The sequence below is a fragment of the Aspergillus niger genome, assembly GCF_000002855.4.
Source record: "Aspergillus niger supercontig An07".
NCBI classification, from domain to species: Eukaryota; Fungi; Ascomycota; class Eurotiomycetes; order Eurotiales; family Aspergillaceae; genus Aspergillus; species Aspergillus niger.
In genome coordinates, this window is record NT_166523.1 from 2,240,878 (window position 1) to 2,264,675 (window position 23,798).

A 23,798-nucleotide genomic window follows, 5' to 3' on the forward strand; every position below is an offset into this window, starting at 1 on the left:
CCTCCTCCCTCTCTCTCTTCCCTCCCTCCCTCCCAAAATTACCAACCCCTCTCCGAGCCACGTTCCCTCTAGGCTGCCTTCTCGCTGCTCTGTTACATTCACCCGTAGCTTACTGCCTAGTAGCTTTTCCGTACCCCTGCCCCGCCGATTTCGGGGCCCGCGACTGCCCCGAGACGCACCTTGCATTTCCAAGAATGCCTGTGGGTTCGACCCGGTCGAATTTCTCAAGCTCATTTCTTGAGGTCATCCAAACCCTCTTATCAGTCACCCTCTTCAAATAGCCACATTCTTACTCGACGCCCATCTATCCATCTGGCATCTAGACGTCCCATCCGTAGATCGTTTGAAACCTTCCATTGACCCAAACCTAGGACGATTTTCTGGGGAAAATCCACCCTCCCCGTGAAATGATTCCCATGTGCTTGTCCGGGACCCCGGGCAGGACTGAACGGACGGAGTAGGAGTAGGACCGTGGCCGTTGATTGGGCCCCGACCAATGAACATGCAGGAAGAACACACACCAACATCCCCGGAAATACGAGCGGTACCAAGCCGGTATGGCTCTTATTTCACTGGGTAAATTCAGGTCGGGATCTGACCATACTAACTTATCCTTTCACCAGCTATCGAACTAACCTTTCCCTATCCTTTCCCCTCCTCCTTCTTCCCCTTCGGAATAATCACGGGATGTTTTATGCTGGCTAACTCGGAACCCTGGCCCGATAAGAGCTTATTTATTCGAACAATAATAGCATGAGTATGATTATGGTAATACATAAATCAATTGATTTCCAATCTCCCACTCACTTCCACCCCCTCCCCCCGTCTGAGTTGCCTGGACGATGTTGTGTTCACCTTCTACTGGCTGACAGAACAATGGATCCCACCATGCCAGACTGGCCGCCAATTTCTGTTTCCCCTCGTCTATGGAGTAAATCCTTATTAATCGTTGTTGCTATACTTCGGGAAATTTGGAGCTAAGTAGGAGGAGTCCGTCAGTTCGCATGAGTACGAGGGGTGGCCCGATTGGGGGCCTAGGTTTACGGCTTCAGGCGTGAGCTCCCCGGGAAGGACTTGCTTGGGACAAATGATTGATACGGTTCCTTCCTTTCCCCTCTGAATGTTTGGAACTCTCGGCCGATCTGCGAGGGCCGAAGATATTCACCCATCCTCTCTCTGATTCAGCTTTTCCTCCAATAGCCAAGCAATAGCTCCTAATAGGCGTGTCCTGGCGCCTCGCTAATCATTGGTCCTCTTCGATTGACTTGGGAGGCACAAGAGGGATGGAATGACTCGGGGCTGTGGAATGATCGCTAATTACAAGATAGCGCCTGGTGCATTGCTGGGAAATTAATTGAGAAACGAAGGATTACGCAGCAAAGCTGCCGTGTTACCTCTAGCCAGAGGTGCAACTCTGCTGTTCCGATTTTCCCCCTTCGCGTATCCATCCCATCTCAAGCCTCGTTTCTGGCCAGCCTTTGGCAGTCCTGCAGATTGAAGATCCGCTTTGGAGCGACGGGCATCACATGACCGAGCGGAGATGCCAATGTTTCCGGTGTCCGTTTTCTCCCGATCCTTCCTGTTCAGGCTTGTCCGCTTTGGGCTCACCGAATGTGACCTTGACGATGGAGCGGGAGCCTGTAACCTCTCGGGACTTTTCGGGCCTGGCAAACGGAAGCGACCGAAAACCGGGCAGGAGGGTGTTTCTAGCAGCAGGTCGGTTTTCGTGATTACAGGAACAAACAACACCAGTAGCATCCGGTAAGGTACCAAATGATTTGGTTTGGTCGGTCTTCATGCAGTACCGAATTAATTACAGCGTGACTCTGATTCATCTCCGCTGCAGAGTCACCACCGACCCAGTAAATTGTCTCCATCTAACTGGTTGGCATCTGGATCTACTACTGTGTAATCTTCCGGGCTATCCTGGCTACTTCTGCCCTGCTACTGCCACAGCCTTTTTTTTTTTTTTTTTTTACTGAAGAAGACGATGCACTCCTGCAGAGGGACATTGGCGAAGATGTCAGATCAACATCCACGGCTGTGTGAATTGGTGGAGCAGAGTAGTCCGTCCATGGCCTGATTGTCTCCACGACTGGCTGTTGCTGCTTTGCACACTTTGTACAGCTGGCTAGGCTCATGCTTCAGGTGATCTCTGTGCAGTTATACTCTGCAAGACTACGGAGAACCCCGGATGCCTCACTGTGGGCTGATGCGGGCCTTGGTGCGGAGAGAGAGTGAGAGATAGATACATGCACCCGCTGCTGTTCATGGGTCTTTGTTTCTGGCCTAATTGGTGCGACACATTGAAGCAGACAGAGTGACCGCATGAGAGTTTGCCTTGCTTACGGCGAGTCCAGAGTCAAGCCTCTGTCTACGTGCTGCAATGCAGACAGCCAGCAGCAATGTCAATATGCACGGTGCACCAATCAGCAACGGGGAATAATGGTCTTTACCCGCACGTTTGGAGGGACGGATATTTGTCCGTGGGTATGGAGTAGATAAGTAGTAGTTTCGAGACATGAGTCACTAGTTGATAAGCGAGACTCCTAGGGTGAATCCAGCGTTGTTAGACAGACAGTCTGTCTCACAACACGAGGCCGACGCTAGGATGGAACTGCAGGATAGTCTATGTTTATGAGGGTAAGGCTAATTAATAGTAGTTCACAAGAATCCTTCATCTAGTAGTACTAGACTAGTATGAAAACCCCGCTTAACACAAAATACTAATACTAAAGTACCCTGCAGCCCATTTTCCTGTCGCCAAATCATGGGCAATTTAGATAGTAATACCATTACTTCGTATAGTCGGAGGTATGAAGTAGTTCACAATCGTGAATTGAGTCTCACAATATATATAATCAACTAGGCAGCACAATGCAAGTGCCATTGACTCCAGATTAATTCCACAACCGACTCTATATAGATATGTATATGTATACTATTTGTTAGTGTACATAAAAGGGTACACAGACCTCCATCTTGCTGCGTGACCAGTTCGCCAGTGGAAAAGATATCAGACGCAGCATCCTGCCAGATGCGGTAAGCCAGGAGATCCCCGCGCGGGAGCTTGTCTGCTTTTGTTTTGGTTTCCCCTCTCGACCTCTCCGATTTCTCCAATTCTACTTCTTCCTCTCCAACCAGATCAAGATCACTCTGCGGCCATCTACCAAAGTTCTCTGCTACGGATCTCGCCTCACAATTAAGCTTGATCATTTTCCGATACAATTGCCTAGCTGATCTTGCGCATGACGACGGAACAACCCAGGCGCAGAACCACCTCACGATAAACCTACCCGACACAGATATAGAGTGCGGACCACGCGAGCTTCATTCCATCTATAACCATTACATTCATACATAACGATTCAATTGATCTGGGCGACCGCTTCCCTGTCCCCTAAACATTAGCTCGCGCTAGCACTACCAACCACAATGCTCTCCCTTCCACTCATCACACCTCGCGATGTACGTGCCATCGGCTTCTGCGAATTCTCCACAATACCACCCTTGATCTCCCATTGACGTGCATCCTTGGCTAATTCACCTCTCTTATAGTCTCATGAACTCTGGTTCGGCTCCTCACAACCCTACCGAACCTCCTCCCAGCACCAGCCTTCCGCCGGAGAGACACAACCACATGCCCGCCGCAATGGCTCTACTGCGCTAGGCGGACGTGCCTCAGCCGCTGCCTCAGGAAATATGCTTTCGTCCCTCCTCCTGGAAGAGCGTGCTCTACGTGCGCGCAAAAACAATATTGCCTCGTTCGGATACTCGTGGATCAGGCCGGCCGGGTGTCCCAAGACTATGCTGGGCATGAAAGAGGAGGAGGCGGAACGAGAAGAGGCGCTGGCCGCCGCAGCGGCAGAGAGAGCAGCGGCGGCGGCAGCAGCGGAGGTGGGCGTGGATGGATTAGACGAGCTCGGGAACCAGACACAGGGTACTTTTGATGGCGATGGCCAGGATGACACAGGCATGGAAAGAGATCTGGACGACGATATCCCCGACGCGGATGCAGATGGGCTGGTCGAGGAAGGCGAGGAAGGGCTGGAAGAGGAGGATGTCGTGGATGAGGGAGAATACATGGAGCGTGATCTAGACGATGACATTCCGGAGGCATTCCCGGATGATGACGAGCTCGAAGAGGAAGAAGACTTGGAGGAAGAAAATGACGACTTCGACAATCAGCCGGACCTGGATAACGATATCCCCAGCGCGGCCGAAGAAGATTATGATGACGAGGGTATGAGCGAAGGGGAGGAAGATATGGGTCGGGACCTGGATGATGACATCCCCGAGGCAGTCGAGGACCGGTCAGAGCAGGAAGAGGAATGGCAACACACCGACACCGATGTGGAATTTGACGATGAGGAGGATGTAAGCTTCTCGCAGGACCCCTTCTCGCAGAGCTTCCGCGCCAGTACAACTAGCAGTCGAGGCCTGCCACCGCCTATTCGACGGGAGAGAGAAACCGAAGCCCAACGTCGGTTCTTACAGCGGTGGAGTGGGGGTGGTGATGCCTTTGACACTAGCAGCATGCTCGTCGACGATGAGGACCTTCGCGCTTCTTTGACCAGTCAGAGCAGCCGACGGAGTTTCTTTAGTCGGTTCCCTAGACGGCGCATGGGAGGCCCCAGAGACAGTCTCGAGTGATGACAAGTTCACTTGTTATATGCATTAGTGTACTATAATTCTCGGGGACAGGTTATGGAGTCCTCGGTTATCGTGAAAGGGTGGGATGGCTGTGTTTATATAATTGCATGGAGCCGAGGACGGCGTTTTGGGCCCATACAGGATTTTTAAAGACTTATGTTTTAGTTCTACTGCCACGCATGATACAATGACCTTGAAAGTAGCAGTTAAGAACAAATATCTATCGTATCGCAAGCAAAAAAAAAAAAAAAAAAAAAAAAAAAAAAAAAAAAAAAAAAAAAAAAAAAAAGAAATCCAATCAGATATATGTAGATAGGTAGGTAGGTAGGTGACATAATGGGTATGAAATTATTATACAATACATATCATATATCATTGTACAGCATAAGAACGGTTGCCGGCCTATGTATAGCGAACAAACCGAGTCAGCAAGCATTCATAACATAATCTCAGAGCCCCAAACTCCCAAGCATGCACCATCATCAATAGAGCATAAGAACGCAACAATCATGAATGGCTAGCCGGATAGGGCTGTTGGTCGCGGGAGGAAGAAGAAAGGATATGCTCCTATAGGCCGCTTATGTGCAAAGATGCTAATTATGTCGATGTCAAAGAAACGTCCCTGCCCTCAAGTCATGGGTTCTGTGGGTAAGGGGCTGGGGTGATTAAGGGGAAGGGATTGACACAACTGTGTCCCTGTATATGGATATATAGCCCAAGGTCATGGCCCTCTGCTATACAGCCATGCCAAGAGAAAACCGTTGCACCGGGCCAAAAGAGTTCTCGAGATATCATGCTTGGCTAGATTAGCAGCAGCAGCATGCCCCGTCCCTCACGTCAGCCAGACGTAGAAAAAGAGTAGGAAGACGGCGAAGAAGAAAGCGAGCCACACTTTCCAGCTAACGCCGGTGCGCTCTGCCATCCGCAACATACGGTTCATGTTTCCCCGGAGACGAACACGGGTGTTTTCGAATGTGTTGTTGAGGTCTGATATGGTGGAGGTATCCCGGATCTCGTCGCCAATAGCAACCGTGAGCTACCATTGGGATATCAGCATGTGTACAACCAGACTTGACGAATGGAAAAAGTAGCTCACATCTTTCAGCATTTTGACCTTGGCGCTGATTCCTTCGACCTCTGCATCATTTTGAGACTCTAGATGGGAAAGTACAGCGTCGGAGTAATGACCCCTATAAACCGGAAGTGTGAGCTACTTGCACGGGAAGATCCAGATACAGCTTCTCTCCCCATTGTTGGAAGGACATACTTGGCGTTCGGGGTCGCAGACCGAAATCCACCCCTGGTATTGCCATTCACAGAGCTGTCCCCGGCTGGGGGCGTGTATCCTCCATACCCGTAACCACCTACGCTGCCCGGGGATTTACTGGCGGGTCGGGAACCGCCACCGTATGAATCGAAAAGGGATGAGGAGGCACGAGGATCGCGCTGGTGTAGGTTGGAACGTGGGAATCTACATGCAGGCCAGTGATTAGTATGAGCTGGGGTATCTGGGGAAGGACAGATGGGTTAACGTCAACATACCGTGAAGCCATAACAGATCGTTAGATTATTATTTGTATAAGAGGGACAGGGTAAAATATAGTAGAGGAGGCGATCACAGCCAGCGGGAGCACATGTCGCAAAAAGGAGGCCCTAGGAAATCAGGGGAAAGATGGGTGAGCGAGTAGGCTCTCGAGGAGAGGAAGAAGTGAGGATAATTCGCGGCGGAGAGCTACTAGCTGGCCCCCATCCCCGGAGACCACGGGGTAGCTCACGTGACTCTCTAGGAAATACAATCTAGCAAGTGTGAACTCTACATGATGTAAGAAGTGGTTGTACAATGTACATGGGTTCTTTTTATTATCGGCATATTTACATATAGATCTCCTCCACAGATCATGAATTATATTTGGCATGGAGGTGATGTCTCAGTTGAACCCAATTGCGAGGCGATAGTTGCAGCCGAACCTGGCCCAAATAGAAAAAAGGTCCAGGGTGTGCTTATCGGCAAAACTTTGGTAGGGAAAAGAACGCATAGGCAACCATAATGATCCGTATCCATCCCAAGACCTGGAAAAGAAAATCATCATAATATGATTAAGAGGTGAAAGTGTAACCGGCATAAAGGAACCGAAAAAAATCCTCAAAACAGACCCTGCGCCTATCCATCCCAATTCCCATGTGCGCTCGCCGCCCCTAAGTTGTGTGTTGGTATTGTCGTAGCTTGATCCAGAAACCTAATCCTGCATCTTGTTGTCCTCGTCGTCATCACCAGCGCCGACGTAGTCGTCGTCCTCATCGTCGTCCTCGTCCATGCCATCATCCTTCAAACTCTCGGCGGCGGCTTGGAAGTCAATGGTCTTGCCGCGTGTACGGCGGCCACCAGAGATGATGTTATCAGAAGAGATGGGTTCCAGGGTGTCATTGTCTTCATCGTCATCTGGCAGTCAAGATGCGCAGTTAGTATGGGGTTCGAGCTAGGGAGGACAAGACCCGTGTCTAATTGACGGACGAAGGAAATCAGGGCATCATACCATCATCGATCTAAGGGAACAGAAAGCAGGCCAGTTAGCTTAACATGTCTCTTTTTTTATATGATGATCTAGCTAGTGGGTAGTATGAGACTCACCATTTCTTCGGCCTCGCTCTCATCACTCTCATCATCGTCCATGCGCATGTCTTGAGTGGGGTCTGTCGCCTTGCCCTTGCCCTTGTCCCAAGCAGCAGCATCGGGAGCATTGGCGGCAGGGTCAAAACCCGTGGTAGCTTGGTTGTTGTCACCCATGATGAATGAAGAAGAGTGGTACACAGAAGTGTTTCTGAATGGGATTGGTAATAGAGTCGGAAGTAAGTAGAAAAGAAACACCCCAATAGAAGAGAAAAATTCGCAAGGAACAGGAAATGCGAATTCAGGGGGATAGCAGGAAGCGTGGAGTTTAAGTAGGCAGCGGTGTCAAGGGCAGCGAGGATAACTCTCTCGTTCTCTTTCTCTCTCTCAAGGCCAGATCAGTTCCTGTCGCAAGGGGAGATTCACCTCGGCGGGCATTGGAGCGATGATTGGTTGCCAGGGGTGGCGATCAGCTGCAGCTCCCGTGATGGGGCTTTGCCCTGTTGGGAGGGCTCATAACAAACAATGCAGAAGTTCTGGTCCTGAATTCAAGGGAGTTGCCATTTTGTTTCCTATCTTCAGGCATAATAACTACAAATGGATATGAGATTTGGTCTACTAGGACTGCTGCAACTTGGCAGAGTGACAAACAACAGAAGTTTTGTTTGAAATGTAGTGCAGCGGCGGTTTCTCAGACAACGGAATTTGATCGCGGGGAAGATTCAGCAGCAGGGGTAGCTGGAGTGGAAGTTCTCAAGAGATGGATACAGCTACAAATTGAGGAAAAAATATTAGTTGGAATGGATTGACCTCTTCCAGAAGACATGCTTAGAGATTACTGCTGGAGTGATATCTTCTACTGCAGAGGAGCTGGGATAAGTAATGTTGTGTCAGGTACAACCGTGAGAGGGACTCGGATCATGTGACCGTTCTGGACTGGCCAGAATCCGTAGGAAAGAAAAGAACAAGAATGGAAGAATGGAAAATCCATCGAAATTCTCCGAAGAGAACGAAAGAGGAGAAACAATACTGTCCAGCGTCATTATGACGGCCTCTATTCTGCCCAATTCCATGGGTGTCCAAAAACTTGCCCCCCAAACAGGGTAAGAATTGAGGACAGTGAGAGTAAGCTATGTTAGGGTACAGCACTTCCTACACTTCCTACTATCTACAGAACCTCAGGTTACGAATTGAAGAGGGGGGATTGGGCGACAGTCCATTGGAATTCATCCTTTGGAAAACAGTTTAGTATCTGGAGATAAAACACGACTACGACTACTACTAACACAGTAAACTAAGAATAACTCAAAATAGTGAATTACACGCGAGTGAGTCATGGCTTGTGAACCAGAAAAAGTGAAATAAAATTAAAACATGTCAAAGAAAATTCGGATTCTGCCCATTACGTCATCCGGATTACCCCGCCAACCGCCCACCAAAAAAAAATCCCCTCAGAAAGTCATTCTAGATCTATCTTCCAAGCTGCAGAGAGTCGATCGGAGCAAGATAGAGAGAGAGACAGAGACAGTAACTAGTGTAGATAGTAGCTCATAGACCACAGCTAGTCCCCCCAGATCATGCCAGTGCCTTCCCCTTATCCTGACCAAGTGAATTCTCGAAGGGTCGAGTGAATCCTGGGCAGGACTGGGGCCCGGATGGAAGCCAGTCGAACCCGATGGATGCCCATCGAAACGGGCAATTGCTAGAAGCTTCGCTGGAGCAGCAGCTCACCGCCCGCCACTATATCAGCTTTCGCTCTCGCACAAATTCTCGCCCTCTTGATTTCTTTTCTCCATCAATCTCTTCCTCTTTATACCCCATTCCTCCAATTCTTCTCTCTTGTGTTTTGTACACTACTCTCTTAACGAATTCCTTTCTCCTCTTCTCTCTCCCTTAACGAAACTACTCCTCTTCTTCATACACATACACACATACACACATTCATCATGGCCCCCGCTGTTGGTATCGATTTGGGAACCACCTACTCCTGTGTGGGTGTCTTCCGTGATGACCGCATTGAAATCATCGCCAACGACCAGGGTAACCGCACTACCCCCTCTTTCGTGGCTTTCACCGACACCGAGCGTCTCATCGGTGATGCCGCCAAGAACCAGGTCGCCATGAACCCTCACAACACCGTCTTCGATGCTAAGCGTCTGATCGGTCGTCGTTTTGCCGACGCTGAGGTCCAGTCCGACATGAAGCACTGGCCCTTCAAGGTTGTCGAGAAGGGTGGCAAGCCCATCGTCGAGGTTGAGTTCAAGGGCGAGACCAAGCAGTTCACCCCCGAGGAGGTCTCCTCCATGATCCTCACCAAGATGCGTGAGACCGCTGAGGCCTACCTCGGTGGCACCGTCAACAACGCTGTCATCACTGTCCCCGCCTACTTCAACGACTCTCAGCGTCAGGCCACCAAGGATGCTGGTCTCATTGCCGGCCTGAACGTTCTCCGTATCATCAACGAGCCCACCGCTGCTGCCATTGCCTACGGTCTGGACAAGAAGCCGAGGGTGAGCGCAACGTCCTCATCTTCGATCTTGGTGGTGGTACCTTCGATGTCTCCCTCCTGACCATCGAGGAAGGTATCTTCGAGGTCAAGGCCACCGCTGTGACACTCACTTGGGTGGTGAGGACTTCGACAACCGCCTCGTCAACCACTTCGTCAACGAGTTCAAGCGCAAGCACAAGAAGGACCTCACCTCCAACGCTCGTGCTCTCCGTCGTCTCCGCACCGCTTGCGAGCGTGCCAAGCGTACCCTCTCTTCCGCTGCCCAGACCTCCATTGAGATCGACTCTCTCTTCGAGGGTATCGACTTCTACACCTCCATCACCCGTGCTCGTTTCGAGGAGCTCTGCCAGGACCTCTTCCGTTCCACCATGGAGCCCGTCGAGCGTGTCCTCCGTGACGCCAAGATCGACAAGTCCTCCGTCCACGAGATCGTCCTGGTCGGTGGTTCCACCCGTATCCCCAAGATCCAGCGTCTCGTCAGTGACTTCTTCAACAAGGACGCCAACAAGTCCATCAACCCCGATGAGGCCGTTGCCTACGGTGCTGCCGTCCAGGCTGCTATCCTGTCTGGTGACACTTCCTCCAAGTCCACCAACGAGATCCTCCTGCTCGACGTTGCCCCTCTCTCCCTCGGTATCGAGACCGCTGGTGGTGTCATGACTGCTCTCATCAAGCGCAACACCACCATCCCCACCAAGAAGTCCGAGACCTTCTCCACCTACTCCGACAACCAGCCCGGTGTCTTGATCCAGGTCTACGAGGGTGAGCGTGCCCGTACCAAGGACAACAACCTGCTCGGCAAGTTCGAGCTCACTGGCATCCCCCCCGCCCCCCGTGGTGTTCCCCAGATTGAGGTCACCTTCGACCTTGATGCCAACGGAATCATGAACGTCTCTGCCATCGAGAAGGGTACCGGCAAGACCAACAAGATCACCATCACCAACGACAAGGGCCGTCTCTCCAAGGAGGAGATCGAGCGCATGCTTGCTGAGGCCGAAAAGTTCAAGGCTGAGGACGAGGCTGAGGCTTCCCGTATCCAGGCCAAGAACGGTCTCGAGTCCTACGCTTACTCCCTCAAGAACACCATCAACGAGGGCAAGCTCACCATCAGCGATGAGGACAAGCAGAAGGTCACCGCCAAGGTTGACGAGGTCATCAGCTGGCTCGACAGCAACCAGACCGCCGAGAAGGACGAGTACGAGGCTCAGCAGAAGGAGCTTGAGGGGTATGTTCATTCCTTTTCCCCATCTTAACCATGTTGAATCATGACGCTAACTTTGACTCTTACAGTGTTGCCAACCCCATCATCTCCGCTGCCTACGGTGGTGCCGCTGGTGCCGCCCCCGGCGGTGCTGCCCCCGGTGCTACCCGCACTGCTGACGAGGTCGAGGAGCGCCCTGAGGAGCTCGACTAAATGCTTTAAAAAGCTGCGGTCTCGATTCTGTTCTTGTCTTTCTTCATTATACCTCCAGCCGTTTTGCAGATAGGCGAGCGGTTTTAATGGATTTGCTTGTTTCTTTTTCCTAGTATCATGTTAACGAATTTATGGGAATCACTTTTCTTTGTCTATGCATAGATTCGAGTTGCTAGTTGTTACTGCATGATGACTTGCTCTGCAGACTATGGGAGGGAAAAAGTTTCCTTTCGACGAATACATTACTTTAATTCAATTCGTGCAATTGTAGAATGCATCGATTGCTTCGTGCTTAGGGCATGCTCACTTCAAAGTCTACTTCGAAGTTGATACTTGTAATCCGATAAGAAATATCCAATGTGGACCTTATGCGTAATTTATCAGAACATACTTTATCACACATCCCGTGCACATATCAATCATCCCATCATATATTCAGTAGACATCGCTGATTCCCAATACAACAAACAGCATGATATAATAAACCCCTCAACGCCCTAAGCCCACCCACCCATAATATACAGTTCATCCATCCCATATGGAACATCCACATATCCAACCCATGTCTTCACAGGACCAAGACCATAAACACACTCCCACACCAGTCCTTCACGTCCCATCCTTCTCTAACACACACACACCACTATCCATATCATAAGTATCATACCCCAGCGCGAACCCCCAACACAGCGATAAAAGAAGACGGAGTAATACTTTAAGATTACAATCCCTCAAAGTCCCCCGCCCACCACCTCCTCACTCTCCCCGCGCCCACCGAAACCACATGCCCAATGCCAATATCCTTAGCCTGTTCGGGGAACTTTTCGCGCTGGTCGCGTTGAATGCGCAATAACGCCGCCGAGGTGCCGATGGTGAGGGCGAAGATGGGGTCTGCGATTCTGTTTTTATCATTTCATTCATTCATTAGTGAATGGATATTTTTCTTATATGTATGATCTTGAGGATTGCTGGATGATTGTTTGAGTGGGTGTATGTGATCGCTCAATTAAGTCAAGGAAAAGAGGCAGAGGGATTATTGCGATGCGATGTCGGATTGAAATTAGGTAGGTAGGTGGATGGGTAGAGGTGCATGCATGCATGCGGTATGAGGGATTTATAGGATATATGTGCTAGGTGACGACGTACTTGGAGATTAGGTAGACTGGCATTTTGGGCGGCTTGTCTCTGCAGGCTTTGGTTGGTGGGAAATGTGAGCGGGATGAAGATGAGTTGTAGACTTGAGATGAGTAGTTTGAAGCTGTAGCTGGTGCAACTCCGCAGCGGATGTGACGGGTCACGTGATAGATGGGCTGGTTGAGGTGTATATTCCATTCAGGTTGGTGATAGATAGTGCCTGTCGAGCGGTAAATGACAGTTTGCTATTGCTACTGATGTTGCTGCGAATCTGGTGGTTGGTCGATATGTAGCTAGCCACCCTGGACGTTTGGTCCCTACAGTGTCATTGTCTCAGATACGGCTGCAGCCAGAAGTAGAACGGCCTGTCGCATGTGCAGTACAATACTTGAGCAGATACAGAAAACTGGCATCTACTACTGGCATGATTCATAATTAAGAGGAGTTGTATTTCGTATCCAAGAGCATACCATCTTGCACCCATCATCCGGAACAGTGCCGAAGGGAAAAAGAGTCTATCATAAATACACAAAGGCTTAACAGAATGAATGCTCTATAACAGCACCAAAACAAAGCCCCGAATCGAACATAAAAAGTAATAATATCAAAATAACCCCGGATATGGGTAGAAAATGAGAAAGACACTCGCTTTTTGGATCAGCTAATCATCAACATCTTAAACGACCTGGCCAAAGGCGGGGATCAACGTCTGAGCCAGCCAGAAGCTGAAAACGAGCTTGGGTCCGGTCATCAGGAGCTTGGGCGTCAGACCCTTGAAGAAACTGGTGACACCCTCGTTCTTGACCATGTTAGACAGAATGCGGAAGCCGGACTCGGGGTTCTCGAAGTTGCGGTTCTGGATACGGGTCTTGATCACATCCAGAGGAGCTGACACGACCAGGGAGGCACTGGCACCGCAGATGGAGGCAACAAAGTTCTGGCTCCAGGAAGCAGTGTTGTAGTCCTTCAGGTTGTAGATGTACTCCTTGGCGAAAGCGGAACCACCGAAGAGCTATTTCCAGGCATTAGTATCGGACACCCACACATGGCAAAGAAGGCAAATATCGGAACCATGGGAACATACAGCGAAAGATCCGGGAGCGTTACGGGCGGCAGTCCAACCAGCACCACGGTAGAGACCCATACCCTCATCGGAGATGATCTTGAACAGACCACGGCCACGGAAAGCCTCGGGGTTAGTCTGACGCTTGATCTTGAGGACGTCCAGGGGCAGAAGGACGATCTCTCCGATACCGATCAAACTATTTCCATATGATTAGCCAGAGCATTACCATCAATGGCCGGAACACGAAACGAACCTTCCAGCAGTGGCGTGCATGATCGCCTTGCCGGTACCCTTGCCAAAAGCATTGTCAAAGTCGGAACCCCAGTGCTGGGCGAGGTAGTCGCGAGCGAAAGGCTGACCACCGTACTTGTAGATACGCTGGAGAACCTTGTACCCGGCGGCGTAACCCAGACCGGGGAAGAGAGAGGTGAACTTGCCGCCGAAAGAGGCGTTGGCGTATTCCTTGAAAACAACCTGGTTCAGACCAGCGGTGGAGGTGATCTAAGCCAGCGCACAATTAGTCCAATGCATTTCCATAGTCTCGTACGGATAAGGGATAGGAAGAATCGTACCCGGGTCTGGTTGCTCATCAAGCGCTTGGAGATGGTATCAACCTGGTCGATGAGTCAGTTTCACATTTCTCCCGCCGAGAGAGCGCAATCGGTGCGCAAATATTCGAGAGGGTAGGATGTAATCGTACAGGGTGGAAGACCATCAGCTCCGCAATTCCGGCGGTTCCTGAGAACGAAAGTTAAATATTGAGTGCAATCCAGGACCTGGACACAAAACGGGTGACACATACCGGAACCCAGAAGACGAGCAGTCGCGGATTCTCTCTTAACATCCTTAGCGGCAGAGCCGGCACCGGCTTGGGCCATAGCGGGAGACATCTTGATTATGGGAATTGGGCTGAGTTGGGCGTAGTCGGGGCAGGAATTGGCGAGTATCAAATTTTCCGGGCCTGAGGCTTCTTTTCCGTCGGGGAGATGAAAAGGCGATTCAGAAGGAAAGAGGAAGGACGGGAAGATTTATATATAGGACAGAAATGCCAACAAAGACAGGACAAGAGACCACAGCCGGGGCCAGGCAATGCAGCACAGAAAAGGATGATAGGGAAGGCGGATGCAGGAAGAGGGAGGGGGGAAAGGAAAAGAGCAAGAGGAAGAGGAAGAGACCGAGAAAGATGGACTGACTGACTGTTTCTGCGCCGACTCGGAACCGCTCCAAGCGTCGCGGCCGGTGCATTCAACGCCACTAGCCCCCTTTGGGTCTGGCACCACCGGCCCTGGATCGGAGCGGCCCTGATTATCTCAGCAGCCGGTGATAAACTAACTGGTTTGAGATAATTAGTTAGTTATCTAAACTACTAATTCGTTCGATTATAACTAGTTATTCCATGGTCCCAGGAAGTATGTAGTAGCTTGTGCACTCCTGGAACATCTTATCCACCTAAATCTACGAGCTCAAGACAGGCTTCCAGCAAATGCCAACGATTGTTTCTCATTTAAACTATCATCTGAAGAATACTCATTTCGCCAAGAGAGTTCACACGAAGATTAATGAAGAGCCCCCAAGATAACGCCCGCGGGTACAGCACAGCATAGAAACATCACAGCGTGGTCGAGCTCGCCATCTATCCAGGTCCTACAGCAACCAACACCCACATCTAGGAAGTTCATCTGCAACTTCCCCAAATTAAGGAAAGGGCAACTGAAGGAAGTGACTTGAAACGATGACGGCAGCGAATTCACTTCAAGAAGCAGGGAAAAAGAAAGAGTGAAACGAGGAGATCGACCAGCGCCTAGCAGTCACCAAACGTATTCTCGCCGGAGTACCTGATAAAGAGAAGATCCGAGTTAGCACTATGCACACAGAACAGTGGTAGTAGGAAATCAGAGGGATCGGCATACGTGATATACAAGAAGCCATCTTCATCCTTGTGCTCTTCGTAGATACTGCTCATGAGAGCGGCCGTAGGCGGCAAAACCTCGTCGACAAAGATAAAGATCGCCTTCTCGGGGGACAGCTTAATCCGCTTACGGATCACGTAGACGAACTGCCCAACGGTAAGGTCGGCAGGGACAAGATATTTCTTCTTGTCGATGGTAGCGATGTCCGATTTCTCGACCTTTTCGCAGATTACCTGTAGGATAGGAGCCGGGTTAGCGACTCGAACAAGCGGTGAGCTAGAGACCCGTTCCTTCCCCCAAAAGACCGTGAAATCAAGATCACAGTAGAAAATAAAACAAAGGATAGACGTACTGGAATGCGATCGGCATATTTCTGACGGATACGCTCGGCCTCTGCCTTGCGCTTCTCGAAGGGGTGCTCGTCCTTAAACTTGGAACGCATTTTGATAAGTAGATGAGGGCGGCTAGTAGGTCTGGTCCGACGGGTCCCTTAAGGGGGGAGATAAGTGACGAAATAGACGAAGAGGAGTAAAAAGGGTAACAGAGACTAGATGGAAGCTAAGAGATAACAGACAAAAGGTTGAGATGGACGATGGATGGAGGATGGATGGATGGAGAGATAGAGAGATAGATGGATGATGACAAAAGGTGAGCAGGATGGCAGTTGTAGAGAGAGTTGAAGGCGACAGCCCCGCGTCATTTGGTGAGGGAACGGCTTCCACGGCTGATAAGGCCGCCAGGCAAGCGTGGATCACGGGGTGGAGGCGGTGAGCGGCCCCACACGTGAGTCAGGCCGGGTCATGTGCTGGCTCGATTCGAAGCACATTCGATCATCTTCCGGATATCGAAAGCCAGTCCGTCAGGGCAGTTCCTGTCGTCATTCTGGCACGTGGATGTCGTGCACTCATCCAAATGACCAATGCGGATGATACCGTCTGGTTATCATCGAGCTGGGCCGCCTTCGCGGTACTGCATCGGTAGTGAAGTGGTAGCTCGGCGGGCGTTGCCTCCAGCCTCCACTTAGGATCAGCGCCTAGATTATGGGGTTTCCCATGCTAGAATGATTACTGTCTACCGCTCGGTGCAGCACCCACACCTTCTACACTCTACCAATCTAGTGACTGGTCTTGAGTGACTCAGATCGTTCAATATCTGCCAAGTAACGTAGTTGAATCTACTCCGCTAGTAACTGACACATTTCTTCACTCCTGGAGCAACCCCGCTTGATGTTGTGCTGCTGCCTGGGGATGTTCGGACCCAGGGGTGGTAGCCCAGCAAACCATGCAAAATGCTTATCTCAGCCGGGCCGGGTCCCAAACCCAGACAAACTCAACAATCATAGCAAACCGTGCAAACAGGTTCATATCCTCACGACATTCCGGAATATTGAGGCCGCAGGTGGTCCCATACTGTGCCTCGGAGCCGATGATCTGAACGATTCCTCCATTACCAAATCCCTACCCACTACTGGCTCTAGACCATAGGTGGAGCTCGGAGGGAACAAGGACCGGTTGATTCTCGACAGGCGCAATACCTGGCACCACCTGATCTTTGGCAGATCAGCCAACTCAATTTACTCCAACAATGGCTGTTCCCCGACCATATATGCCTCTTCGGAGGTCGCTCTGCCAATTCTCATCTCGGACCTGTCACACACCTCGCAACCTCTCAGCGCCCTTTCGCAGATACTCCTCGGAACAGAAGCCTCCTTCCGAACCCAAACCATTCACTGTCTGGAGACCATACCTACGGCTGGCCATTGGTGTGCCCTTTATCGGTGCTTTGGTGTATTCCATGGTAGGCCTCACCCACCATATAACTTGCGCGATGTCCCAACCTGACCATTTCCAATATAGATGACGGAAGAAGTGACCGAACTCGACTCGCCATCCCTCGTGGAGCTCGATGAAACGCTTAAGAAGCAAGCCACAATCAGCGAACAATCTCCCATGCGCCTGCGCATGGAGAAGCTGATCAAAGACCACCAGCAGAAAATCATTGAAGAGCTAAGCCGGATAGATGGAAAGCAATTCAAGACTGATACCTGGTCGCGCCCCAACGGCGGAGGTGGAATATCCTGTGTCCTTCAAGACGGAAACGTCTTCGAGAAAGCCGGAGTCAACGTGTCCATCGTCTACGGCGAACTCCCCCGGCCAGCCATTGAGAAGATGCGCGCGGACCACAAGTCCTTCGTCGGCGCCGACGTGGACTCCTTGAGCTTCTTCGCCGCCGGCCTGTCCCTCGTTCTCCACCCCCACAACCCCATGGCCCCAACCGTCCACCTGAACTACCGGTACTTCGAGACATCCGATCCTAAAGACCCCCTCAACGGCGACAAGAACTGGTGGTTCGGTGGCGGCACCGATCTGACCCCAACTTACCTATTCCCCGAAGACGCCAGACATTTCCACCAGACCATCAAAGATGCTTGTGATCGTCACGACGCCACATACTACCCGAAGTTCAAAGCCTGGTGCGATAAGTACTTCTATATCCCCCACCGCCGCGAATGCCGCGGCGTAGGAGGTATCTTCTTCGACGACCTGGACCCCAGCTTCCTCCAGTCCTCGTCGACCTCATCCCAAAATCCCCAAGAGACTCTCTTCTCCTTCGTCTCAGACGGTCTCGCTTCTTTCCTCCCCTCTTATGTCCCCATCATCGAACGCCGGAAGGACATGCCCTTCACGCCTGAGCAAAAGGAATGGCAACAGCTCCGACGCGGTCGCTACGTCGAGTTCAACCTCGTCTATGACCGCGGTACTAGCTTCGGTCTCCGCACTCCTAATGCCCGCATCGAGAGTATTCTGATGAGTTTGCCCCGCACGGCAAGCTGGGCTTACATGGACCCCGTATCGGGAACCCGGACGGAGGATTCCGTAGATGGTGATGAGGCGCTTCTGGGCGAGGGCAAGGAGCGCGAGAAGGAGATCATGGATGTTTTGAAACATCCCAGACAATGGGTGTAATTGCTGCTGAATTAGAGAGATCATCAGCAAGGATTATGGTTTCCTTTCATTTGAAAAATATGTATTATCTGCATGTATATTACTTTATGAGCTGCATCTATGGGCTACGTCACGTCAAAAGCAGAACTGCCACTAGAAATCGAGAAGAGAAAAACTTTCAAATATACACATGTCTAATCCATGCAACAATGCCATAATGGTGCATATGATATGTTTATAATGCCGATCAAGCTCCAACGGAAACCAGGGGGGTAGTAGTAGTCGTAGTAGTTGAGCCGCAACAAGCTGGTATAGCGCGGCGAGCAACGAAAACATGTGTATGTAGAAAGAAAAAGGTATAACAACAACAATAACAACAGTCTTGATAACAATGGAAAATGCACATGGCGGGAAAGAAAAGGGAAAGAAATAAAAGGGGAGAATTAGAAAGACATGTACGAAGAAGAGATAGGACGTAAACCATATCGCCAACATTCAACCCGGAGCTTTATCGACCAGCGACCACGCTTCTTTGCCTGGCTAGCCAGCCCTTCTGAGCATCGGCTAGGGATCCATTCCGGTACCGGGCCAGGCCGATATTGCTGTTTTGTAATCGGTTCTGGAGTTCGTACCAGGAGGAGCTCATCAAAGTCAGCTCCCGCGCTTGAGCATCGATTATCTTCTGGAGTTCGAGCTGTTTGGAGGATTTGAATATTAGTGACTTGATGTATTCAGTCAGTCTCAAGTGACAACTTACCTCGCGCTCTTTGCTAATTCCATCATCCGTATCCTCTTCGAGTTGCTTTATCCGCTCTTGGAGGAACTTGATGTGTTCGTTCTGTTGGTGGATATACTGCAAGATGATTCGTGTTAGTCTTTTGTAGACCGTAGAATGCAAACGGGATAGGATGTAACAATGGGTCAAGGTGGCAGCTGGGCCTCAACGCCTGAACCTTCTGGCGATTAATCGACCCAGTCGCGATAGACCGGGTGCCTTCGCAGCTAATATCTGGGTCGAATCGCCAAATGGCCGATCTGCAAGAAGATCGAGACGTTTCCTGTCGCCACTGAGGCTACCAAGACGAATAGGCCTTGCCTGGCTCGGAATAACACAAGTTGAGAGTCGATAGGGTTTCTTGTAACTGACCTCTGCGCGCTTCGCCAGCCTTTCCAGATTCTTCTCAATCTGTGCGGCGACCTGTCTAATGAGCTCTACAGCCGACTTCTGAGCAGCTTCCTGATCATCGCCATTTTCCTGTGCAGTGAGTTCGGCCAGCAGCTTCTTCATTTCCTCTGCGGCTTCGTGATCTTCCGCACGGAACTCGGCTTGCTTCTTCTCGAGCAAGTTTCGCAGATCGTCACGTTCGGCACATGTGACTTGGACTAAAGCCTGGGTTGAATCAAGCTCGGCCTGCAGATTGTACAGTCTGCGCATAGCATCATCTTCTCCTTCGCGAGCCTTGGTCAAATCTGCTGCGCTGCTCGCTTTGATCTCAGCGATGAGATCCAAGTTCTCTTTATTGGACAATTCGACTGTATTCATGTGAGCACATTTCATAAGCAAGGTTTTCGCCAAACAGTAGCTACTCACTTTCTGCCAGCGCATCGTTCAGCGATCTCTTGGATACGTCGAGAGCTTCTTGGGCTTCGGCCAATCTCTTGAGGGCAGAGGTATACTGGTCGTACAACTTCCAATAATCATCACTGGTGCACCATTAGCGTTTATACTAGCTACGCTGCTTCTAGTAGGAAGTACCTCTGCGAAGAGTTTGCACGAGCTTGTTGCAGTGTTTCATTGAAAGCCTCGGAAAAGTCCAATCCGACCTGTGGTACATTGTTAGCGGCCTGAGATAAGGTGATATTAGTCGTAATACGTAAACATACGGATGGCCCTTTGAGGGATTCCACTTCCTTTTTCAGCTCTTCATTCTCAGATTTCCTGTAGCGAGTTAGCCTAGATCTCCGTTGCTGCAGCACAAGGTCTCCTAACAGCTGTGATTCCTTCACACCGATCGCCTCAAAGTCTTTCTGTAGAGTTCCCTCGAGCTTGGGAGTCTCGGTACCCGGCGTCAGGGATGGGCTTCCAGGAGAACCTTCCAATTCACGGATTCGCTCACGGAGCTCACTTATCAAAGCATCATCACGTTCGCGCTGCTCATCGGCGTTACTAAGACGCTCTGTGAGGGCATGATTGTTAAATTCGAGTTGCTTCTTCAGGTTCTGGATTTCACTGCACTCCTGCTCAATGCGAGGCAAAACTCTGCGGTATTCTTCAAGCTCCACCTCACGCTCGGAGTTCCATTTCTGCTGCGAATCCGCCTCCTTGAGCTGTTGCTGGAAGTCTTTAATCTGGTTCTTGAGTGACTGGTTCTCTTTCTCGAAGTCCTGGCTAGCCTGCAGCTTCTGGCGGTACTTTTCGGCTGCGTTCGCCTTGCGAGCGAGTTGGTCTCGCTCAGTCTTCAGCTCGTCATAGTCATCCTGGAGCTTCTGGAATCGTTGGTTCTTGACGCGTAATGACTCCACCGTCATGCGTAGACTGTCGATCTCATCCTGCGCTGTAGCTAGCCTTGCTTCCTGGGTTGCGATGATGTCTTCCTGTTGACGGGATTTGGACTCAAGAGCCTTTGCACTGAGTCCAAGATCACCCTTCCCAGACCTCAAGTTGACTAGTCGATCCTCGGTCGATGCAAGCCGGCTTTGTAAGGTGTCATTGTTCTCCTGGAGGCGCGCCAGGCGATCGTGCATATCATCGATCTGCTTCTGCATGTCCTTTTTCTCACGCGCCATCCGGTTATTCTCCGCCAACACCTTTCCTACCCGCTCTTCAAACTGCAGTTCGGGGTCGACGGGCAGATCCCGCTCCTCCTTGACGTCGTCCTCACCATCAATAGCCTCATGCTGACCATTTTGAGCTTCCTCGAAGATGTTTTTCAGGGTTTCTTGCGTCGGGGTACTTAGGCTCTGAAGGGTTTCGACGTAGGTCTGCGCGTTGGGAGAGCGGATGGCGGCGATCAGAAGGAGCTTCAGGAGTTTGTTGGCCTCCTTGACGGAGTTCTTCTCGGCGACCAATTCGAGGTTGGGGTTGGGGTCGAGACCTGTGGGCATGCCATCGGGCTGTTGGCGGATGTAGTTGACGAGCAACTTGTGGATATGTTTCAGGTTCTGCCATTTGGATAGCCAGTGGTCGGACGGGGCGCGCTGGGGGATCTCATCGAGGAAATACTGCGGATCGATATCCTGCAGGATTTCCCAGATGATGGTGCCATCCGACAACTCCTCGGTCGTCCGGATAGTCTTGCCCAAGGCGAAACTGTTAACCCATTCCAGCAGGGCCTGGGTGACGGTATGCTCCGCAGCCATGGTCGGCGATGTTGGCTGCAATCGGGGGCAATCAACTGGGCGGGGAACACGGCGGTTGTTGCAAATTCCAGTAACGGCTGGGTGGAATTGCCGGCAATTGTATTCGGGTCGGGGCCAGGAGGGGCTAATTGCGACCCCTCAGCACGGTTAAATTTGAACCTGGACGGTGGAGGATGAGGACTGTGCCTCGATGAGATCCTTTTTTGAGCGCCTCCGGGGCGTTGGAGGCGGGATCCACGCTACGCGCATCGACGAGCTATAAATACCGAAGTCCCGCTTGGGAAGGGAAACATTCAGGATCACCCACGGCGTTGCTTCCTATTTTCTACTTCCACCATATGAAACAACACCCACCAAAGATCAAAGTGGTTCATAAGATTTAAAATCGTGACGAATTATCCAAGTCAGTTATTCATGTCATGGTGATTTTGTTGTTTGTTGGGTTATGGGAAACAGTCGCCGGCTTTAGAAGTCCATAACATGGTTCATTCAGGCGACAACGAGACACATACTCCCTTTTTCAAAACAGAGAAAGACAATGATACATAGAAATCCTGAATTACAATCTAGGCTAGTTTTTCCCCATCTATTCATCCATTATCGAGCATCAACGGTCAAGCCCCGAAACCAGCGGGAGAACCATCCATCATTCAGTAGTAATTTGGAATGGAGAAAAGGGAGCTTGCTTCTCCCGGAATATCCAATATCCCATTACTGGATAGTGACAGTGATGTCTTTCTCAATAGTTGGATTGTATGCTGCGAATTCAGTCGATAGCTGTTGAACCGAATCGTCCTTGGTGTCGGCTGCGAAGCCCCTGTGTGTATGTATGTCAGACCAAGCACTCCGAAACTTTCAGGAGAGAATTACTTGAGCAAAGCTGTATAAAGCGGCATGTTAGCACTGCCACTACCCAAAACGCAAGGATGACTAGGGAACTAGGAACGCTGCATGATGCTTACTGTAATTATGGGTGATCTTGCCACCCTACCAGAAACGACCAGTCAGTAAAATAGAGATGTGCCAACGCTGTCAAAGCACCCGGTCACATACAGCGTCCTTAACTGATTGCTTTGCCTGATCAACCACCGAGTCAGGGGTACCTGAAGGGAACGTGACCAGAATCGATTCGGCCAGGGCCAAGGGAAGCAACCCCAAGACGGTAGCAGTAGCAGACAACTTCATGGTGAAGAATTCGACACTGGGCTCGACGCGTAGAAAGCAACCTTTCCTAAAAACCAATAGTAATACCAATATCCAGATTCAAGTTTCAATGGTTGTGACATAGAGATGGAGGTGATGAAGATGGGGTTGTACCTAGTAGTATCTTGGGGGAAGTAAGGTGTGACTGCGTCATACTATCCACTCACGGCGATTCACGAGAGCGCTGGAATGCATTGCCCGATTGGGGTTAGTCGGTAACGGATAAGGACCAAGTCTCAACCTAGTGTGCTGACTCAGCCAGTCACGCCGCGGCGCTGACGCTTTCTATTCTTCGGACCTCGTGAGCGCAACTTCCGCAATTCTGCCTGCCTCTCCTGCTCCCTGTTCGCCTCCCTTTCCCTCGCTTCATCCCGGCCGACTCTGGGCTGCTTTGCTATTTCCTGGTCATTCTGTTCGAGCTTCCATCTTCCAATTTAGCCGGTTTTCATTCAACCTTGGTCCCCTTTGCACGCCCGATTTCCCCCCCAAGGTGTGTAACAGCTGGGGGTATTTCCCGACTTCACTCCAAGATCTTTCTTTCCCCCTCTCCATCTTTCATCAACCCCCCTTCGTCCCGGTTTGGTTCCTCTACTGGTTATTGTTTACTGGAAGGGTCAATCAGTACGGGTGATTGTATGAGGTAGATTGATTAACACTGGGTTGACGGAGTGTTGTAGCGCGGGTTCTTTGTTGACTTTCGGGTTCTGGTGGAGGATTTGCGCTTGCGGCCTCCTGTTGTTGTCTCAAGTCTGACCAAGATAGCTAGCAAGCATTCTACAAGTTCCGACAGCTCTTTCCATCTCTTGCACTCTCAGGAGACACGTTTATTTGGAGAGAAACAAAGGAAGCGGAAATAGGAAATTTTATATACGGTGGTAAAAGGGACAAACCCAGTGGGAAAAAAGAGGAGCAAAAGAAGAGAGAAACAAAGCAATAAGAAGGACAAGTTCCTAACAAAAAAGGGGGGAAATAAGAAGAAGAAGAAAGCCAGAGAAA

General features: G+C 50.6%; 14 protein-coding genes across 14 annotated transcripts; 5 read left to right on the forward strand and 9 right to left on the reverse strand.

Moving 5' to 3' along the window:
• Nucleotides 1-109: 109 nt before the first annotated feature.
• Nucleotides 110-2,523, reverse strand: An07g09940 (hypothetical protein; the record flags this gene model as incomplete). The annotated part of the gene is made up of 10 exons (XM_059748732.1): nucleotides 110-271; nucleotides 351-444; nucleotides 540-594; nucleotides 637-714; nucleotides 808-938; nucleotides 1,013-1,142; nucleotides 1,395-1,664; nucleotides 1,860-1,941; nucleotides 1,980-2,117; nucleotides 2,326-2,523. The coding sequence occupies 10 exons, from the start codon at nucleotides 2,521-2,523 to the stop codon at nucleotides 110-112; spliced, it is 1,338 nt and encodes a 445-aa protein (XP_059603832.1).
• Nucleotides 2,524-3,435: 912 nt separating this feature from the next.
• Nucleotides 3,436-4,653, forward strand: An07g09950 (hypothetical protein; the record flags this gene model as incomplete). Its single annotated transcript, XM_001392033.3, has 2 exons — nucleotides 3,436-3,468; nucleotides 3,559-4,653. The coding sequence occupies 2 exons, from the start codon at nucleotides 3,436-3,438 to the stop codon at nucleotides 4,651-4,653; spliced, it is 1,128 nt and encodes a 375-aa protein (XP_001392070.1).
• Nucleotides 4,654-5,485: 832 nt separating this feature from the next.
• Nucleotides 5,486-6,206, reverse strand: An07g09960 (uncharacterized protein; the record flags this gene model as incomplete). Its single annotated transcript, XM_001392034.3, has 4 exons — nucleotides 5,486-5,689; nucleotides 5,750-5,843; nucleotides 5,921-6,124; nucleotides 6,196-6,206. The coding sequence occupies 4 exons, from the start codon at nucleotides 6,204-6,206 to the stop codon at nucleotides 5,486-5,488; spliced, it is 513 nt and encodes a 170-aa protein (XP_001392071.3).
• Nucleotides 6,207-6,890: 684 nt separating this feature from the next.
• Nucleotides 6,891-7,438, reverse strand: An07g09970 (hypothetical protein; the record flags this gene model as incomplete). Its single annotated transcript, XM_001392035.3, has 3 exons — nucleotides 6,891-7,093; nucleotides 7,188-7,197; nucleotides 7,283-7,438. 3 exons carry the CDS (start codon nucleotides 7,436-7,438, stop codon nucleotides 6,891-6,893), a joined length of 369 nt encoding a protein of 122 aa, XP_001392072.3.
• Nucleotide 7,439: 1 nt separating this feature from the next.
• Nucleotides 7,440-8,523, forward strand: An07g09980 (hypothetical protein; the record flags this gene model as incomplete). Its single annotated transcript, XM_059748733.1, has 5 exons — nucleotides 7,440-7,500; nucleotides 7,602-7,763; nucleotides 7,844-8,010; nucleotides 8,171-8,336; nucleotides 8,408-8,523. The coding sequence occupies 5 exons, from the start codon at nucleotides 7,440-7,442 to the stop codon at nucleotides 8,521-8,523; spliced, it is 672 nt and encodes a 223-aa protein (XP_059603833.1).
• Nucleotides 8,524-9,207: 684 nt separating this feature from the next.
• An07g09990 (uncharacterized protein) lies at nucleotides 9,208-11,184 on the forward strand (the record flags this gene model as incomplete). The annotated part of the gene is given in 2 exon segments (XM_059748734.1): nucleotides 9,208-10,995; nucleotides 11,061-11,184. Coding segments are annotated over 2 exon segments (1,912 nt in total), but the record flags the coding sequence as incomplete, so codon positions are not given.
• Nucleotides 11,185-11,476: 292 nt separating this feature from the next.
• Nucleotides 11,477-12,353, reverse strand: An07g10000 (uncharacterized protein; the record flags this gene model as incomplete). The annotated part of the gene is made up of 4 exons (XM_001392038.3): nucleotides 11,477-11,574; nucleotides 11,696-11,810; nucleotides 11,960-12,083; nucleotides 12,331-12,353. The coding sequence occupies 4 exons, from the start codon at nucleotides 12,351-12,353 to the stop codon at nucleotides 11,477-11,479; spliced, it is 360 nt and encodes a 119-aa protein (XP_001392075.3).
• A 641-nt stretch (nucleotides 12,354-12,994) lies between these two features.
• Nucleotides 12,995-14,274, reverse strand: An07g10010 (uncharacterized protein; the record flags this gene model as incomplete). Its single annotated transcript, XM_001392039.3, has 6 exons — nucleotides 12,995-13,330; nucleotides 13,403-13,580; nucleotides 13,638-13,885; nucleotides 13,957-13,998; nucleotides 14,085-14,122; nucleotides 14,187-14,274. The coding sequence occupies 6 exons, from the start codon at nucleotides 14,272-14,274 to the stop codon at nucleotides 12,995-12,997; spliced, it is 930 nt and encodes a 309-aa protein (XP_001392076.1).
• Nucleotides 14,275-15,185: 911 nt separating this feature from the next.
• An07g10020 (uncharacterized protein) lies at nucleotides 15,186-15,736 on the reverse strand (the record flags this gene model as incomplete). The annotated part of the gene is made up of 3 exons (XM_001392040.3): nucleotides 15,186-15,219; nucleotides 15,295-15,527; nucleotides 15,647-15,736. 3 exons carry the CDS (start codon nucleotides 15,734-15,736, stop codon nucleotides 15,186-15,188), a joined length of 357 nt encoding a protein of 118 aa, XP_001392077.1.
• A 215-nt stretch (nucleotides 15,737-15,951) lies between these two features.
• An07g10030 (hypothetical protein) lies at nucleotides 15,952-16,778 on the forward strand (the record flags this gene model as incomplete). Its single annotated transcript, XM_059748735.1, has 4 exons — nucleotides 15,952-16,061; nucleotides 16,116-16,260; nucleotides 16,354-16,418; nucleotides 16,556-16,778. 4 exons carry the CDS (start codon nucleotides 15,952-15,954, stop codon nucleotides 16,776-16,778), a joined length of 543 nt encoding a protein of 180 aa, XP_059603835.1.
• Nucleotides 16,779-16,878: 100 nt separating this feature from the next.
• Nucleotides 16,879-18,260, forward strand: An07g10040 (uncharacterized protein; the record flags this gene model as incomplete). Its single annotated transcript, XM_001392042.3, has 2 exons — nucleotides 16,879-17,091; nucleotides 17,151-18,260. The coding sequence occupies 2 exons, from the start codon at nucleotides 16,879-16,881 to the stop codon at nucleotides 18,258-18,260; spliced, it is 1,323 nt and encodes a 440-aa protein (XP_001392079.1).
• Nucleotides 18,261-18,747: 487 nt separating this feature from the next.
• Nucleotides 18,748-21,599, reverse strand: An07g10050 (uncharacterized protein; the record flags this gene model as incomplete). Its single annotated transcript, XM_059748736.1, has 5 exons — nucleotides 18,748-18,933; nucleotides 18,997-19,092; nucleotides 19,387-19,772; nucleotides 19,831-19,943; nucleotides 19,996-21,599. The coding sequence occupies 5 exons, from the start codon at nucleotides 21,597-21,599 to the stop codon at nucleotides 18,748-18,750; spliced, it is 2,385 nt and encodes a 794-aa protein (XP_059603836.1).
• Nucleotides 21,600-22,310: 711 nt separating this feature from the next.
• Nucleotides 22,311-22,784, reverse strand: An07g10060 (uncharacterized protein; the record flags this gene model as incomplete). The annotated part of the gene is made up of 4 exons (XM_001392044.3): nucleotides 22,311-22,416; nucleotides 22,470-22,479; nucleotides 22,562-22,586; nucleotides 22,653-22,784. The coding sequence occupies 4 exons, from the start codon at nucleotides 22,782-22,784 to the stop codon at nucleotides 22,311-22,313; spliced, it is 273 nt and encodes a 90-aa protein (XP_001392081.1).
• A 168-nt stretch (nucleotides 22,785-22,952) lies between these two features.
• Nucleotides 22,953-23,354, reverse strand: An07g10070 (uncharacterized protein; the record flags this gene model as incomplete). The annotated part of the gene is made up of 3 exons (XM_059748737.1): nucleotides 22,953-23,055; nucleotides 23,101-23,166; nucleotides 23,257-23,354. The coding sequence occupies 3 exons, from the start codon at nucleotides 23,352-23,354 to the stop codon at nucleotides 22,953-22,955; spliced, it is 267 nt and encodes an 88-aa protein (XP_059603837.1).
• Between the last annotated feature and the right edge of the window lie 444 nt (nucleotides 23,355-23,798).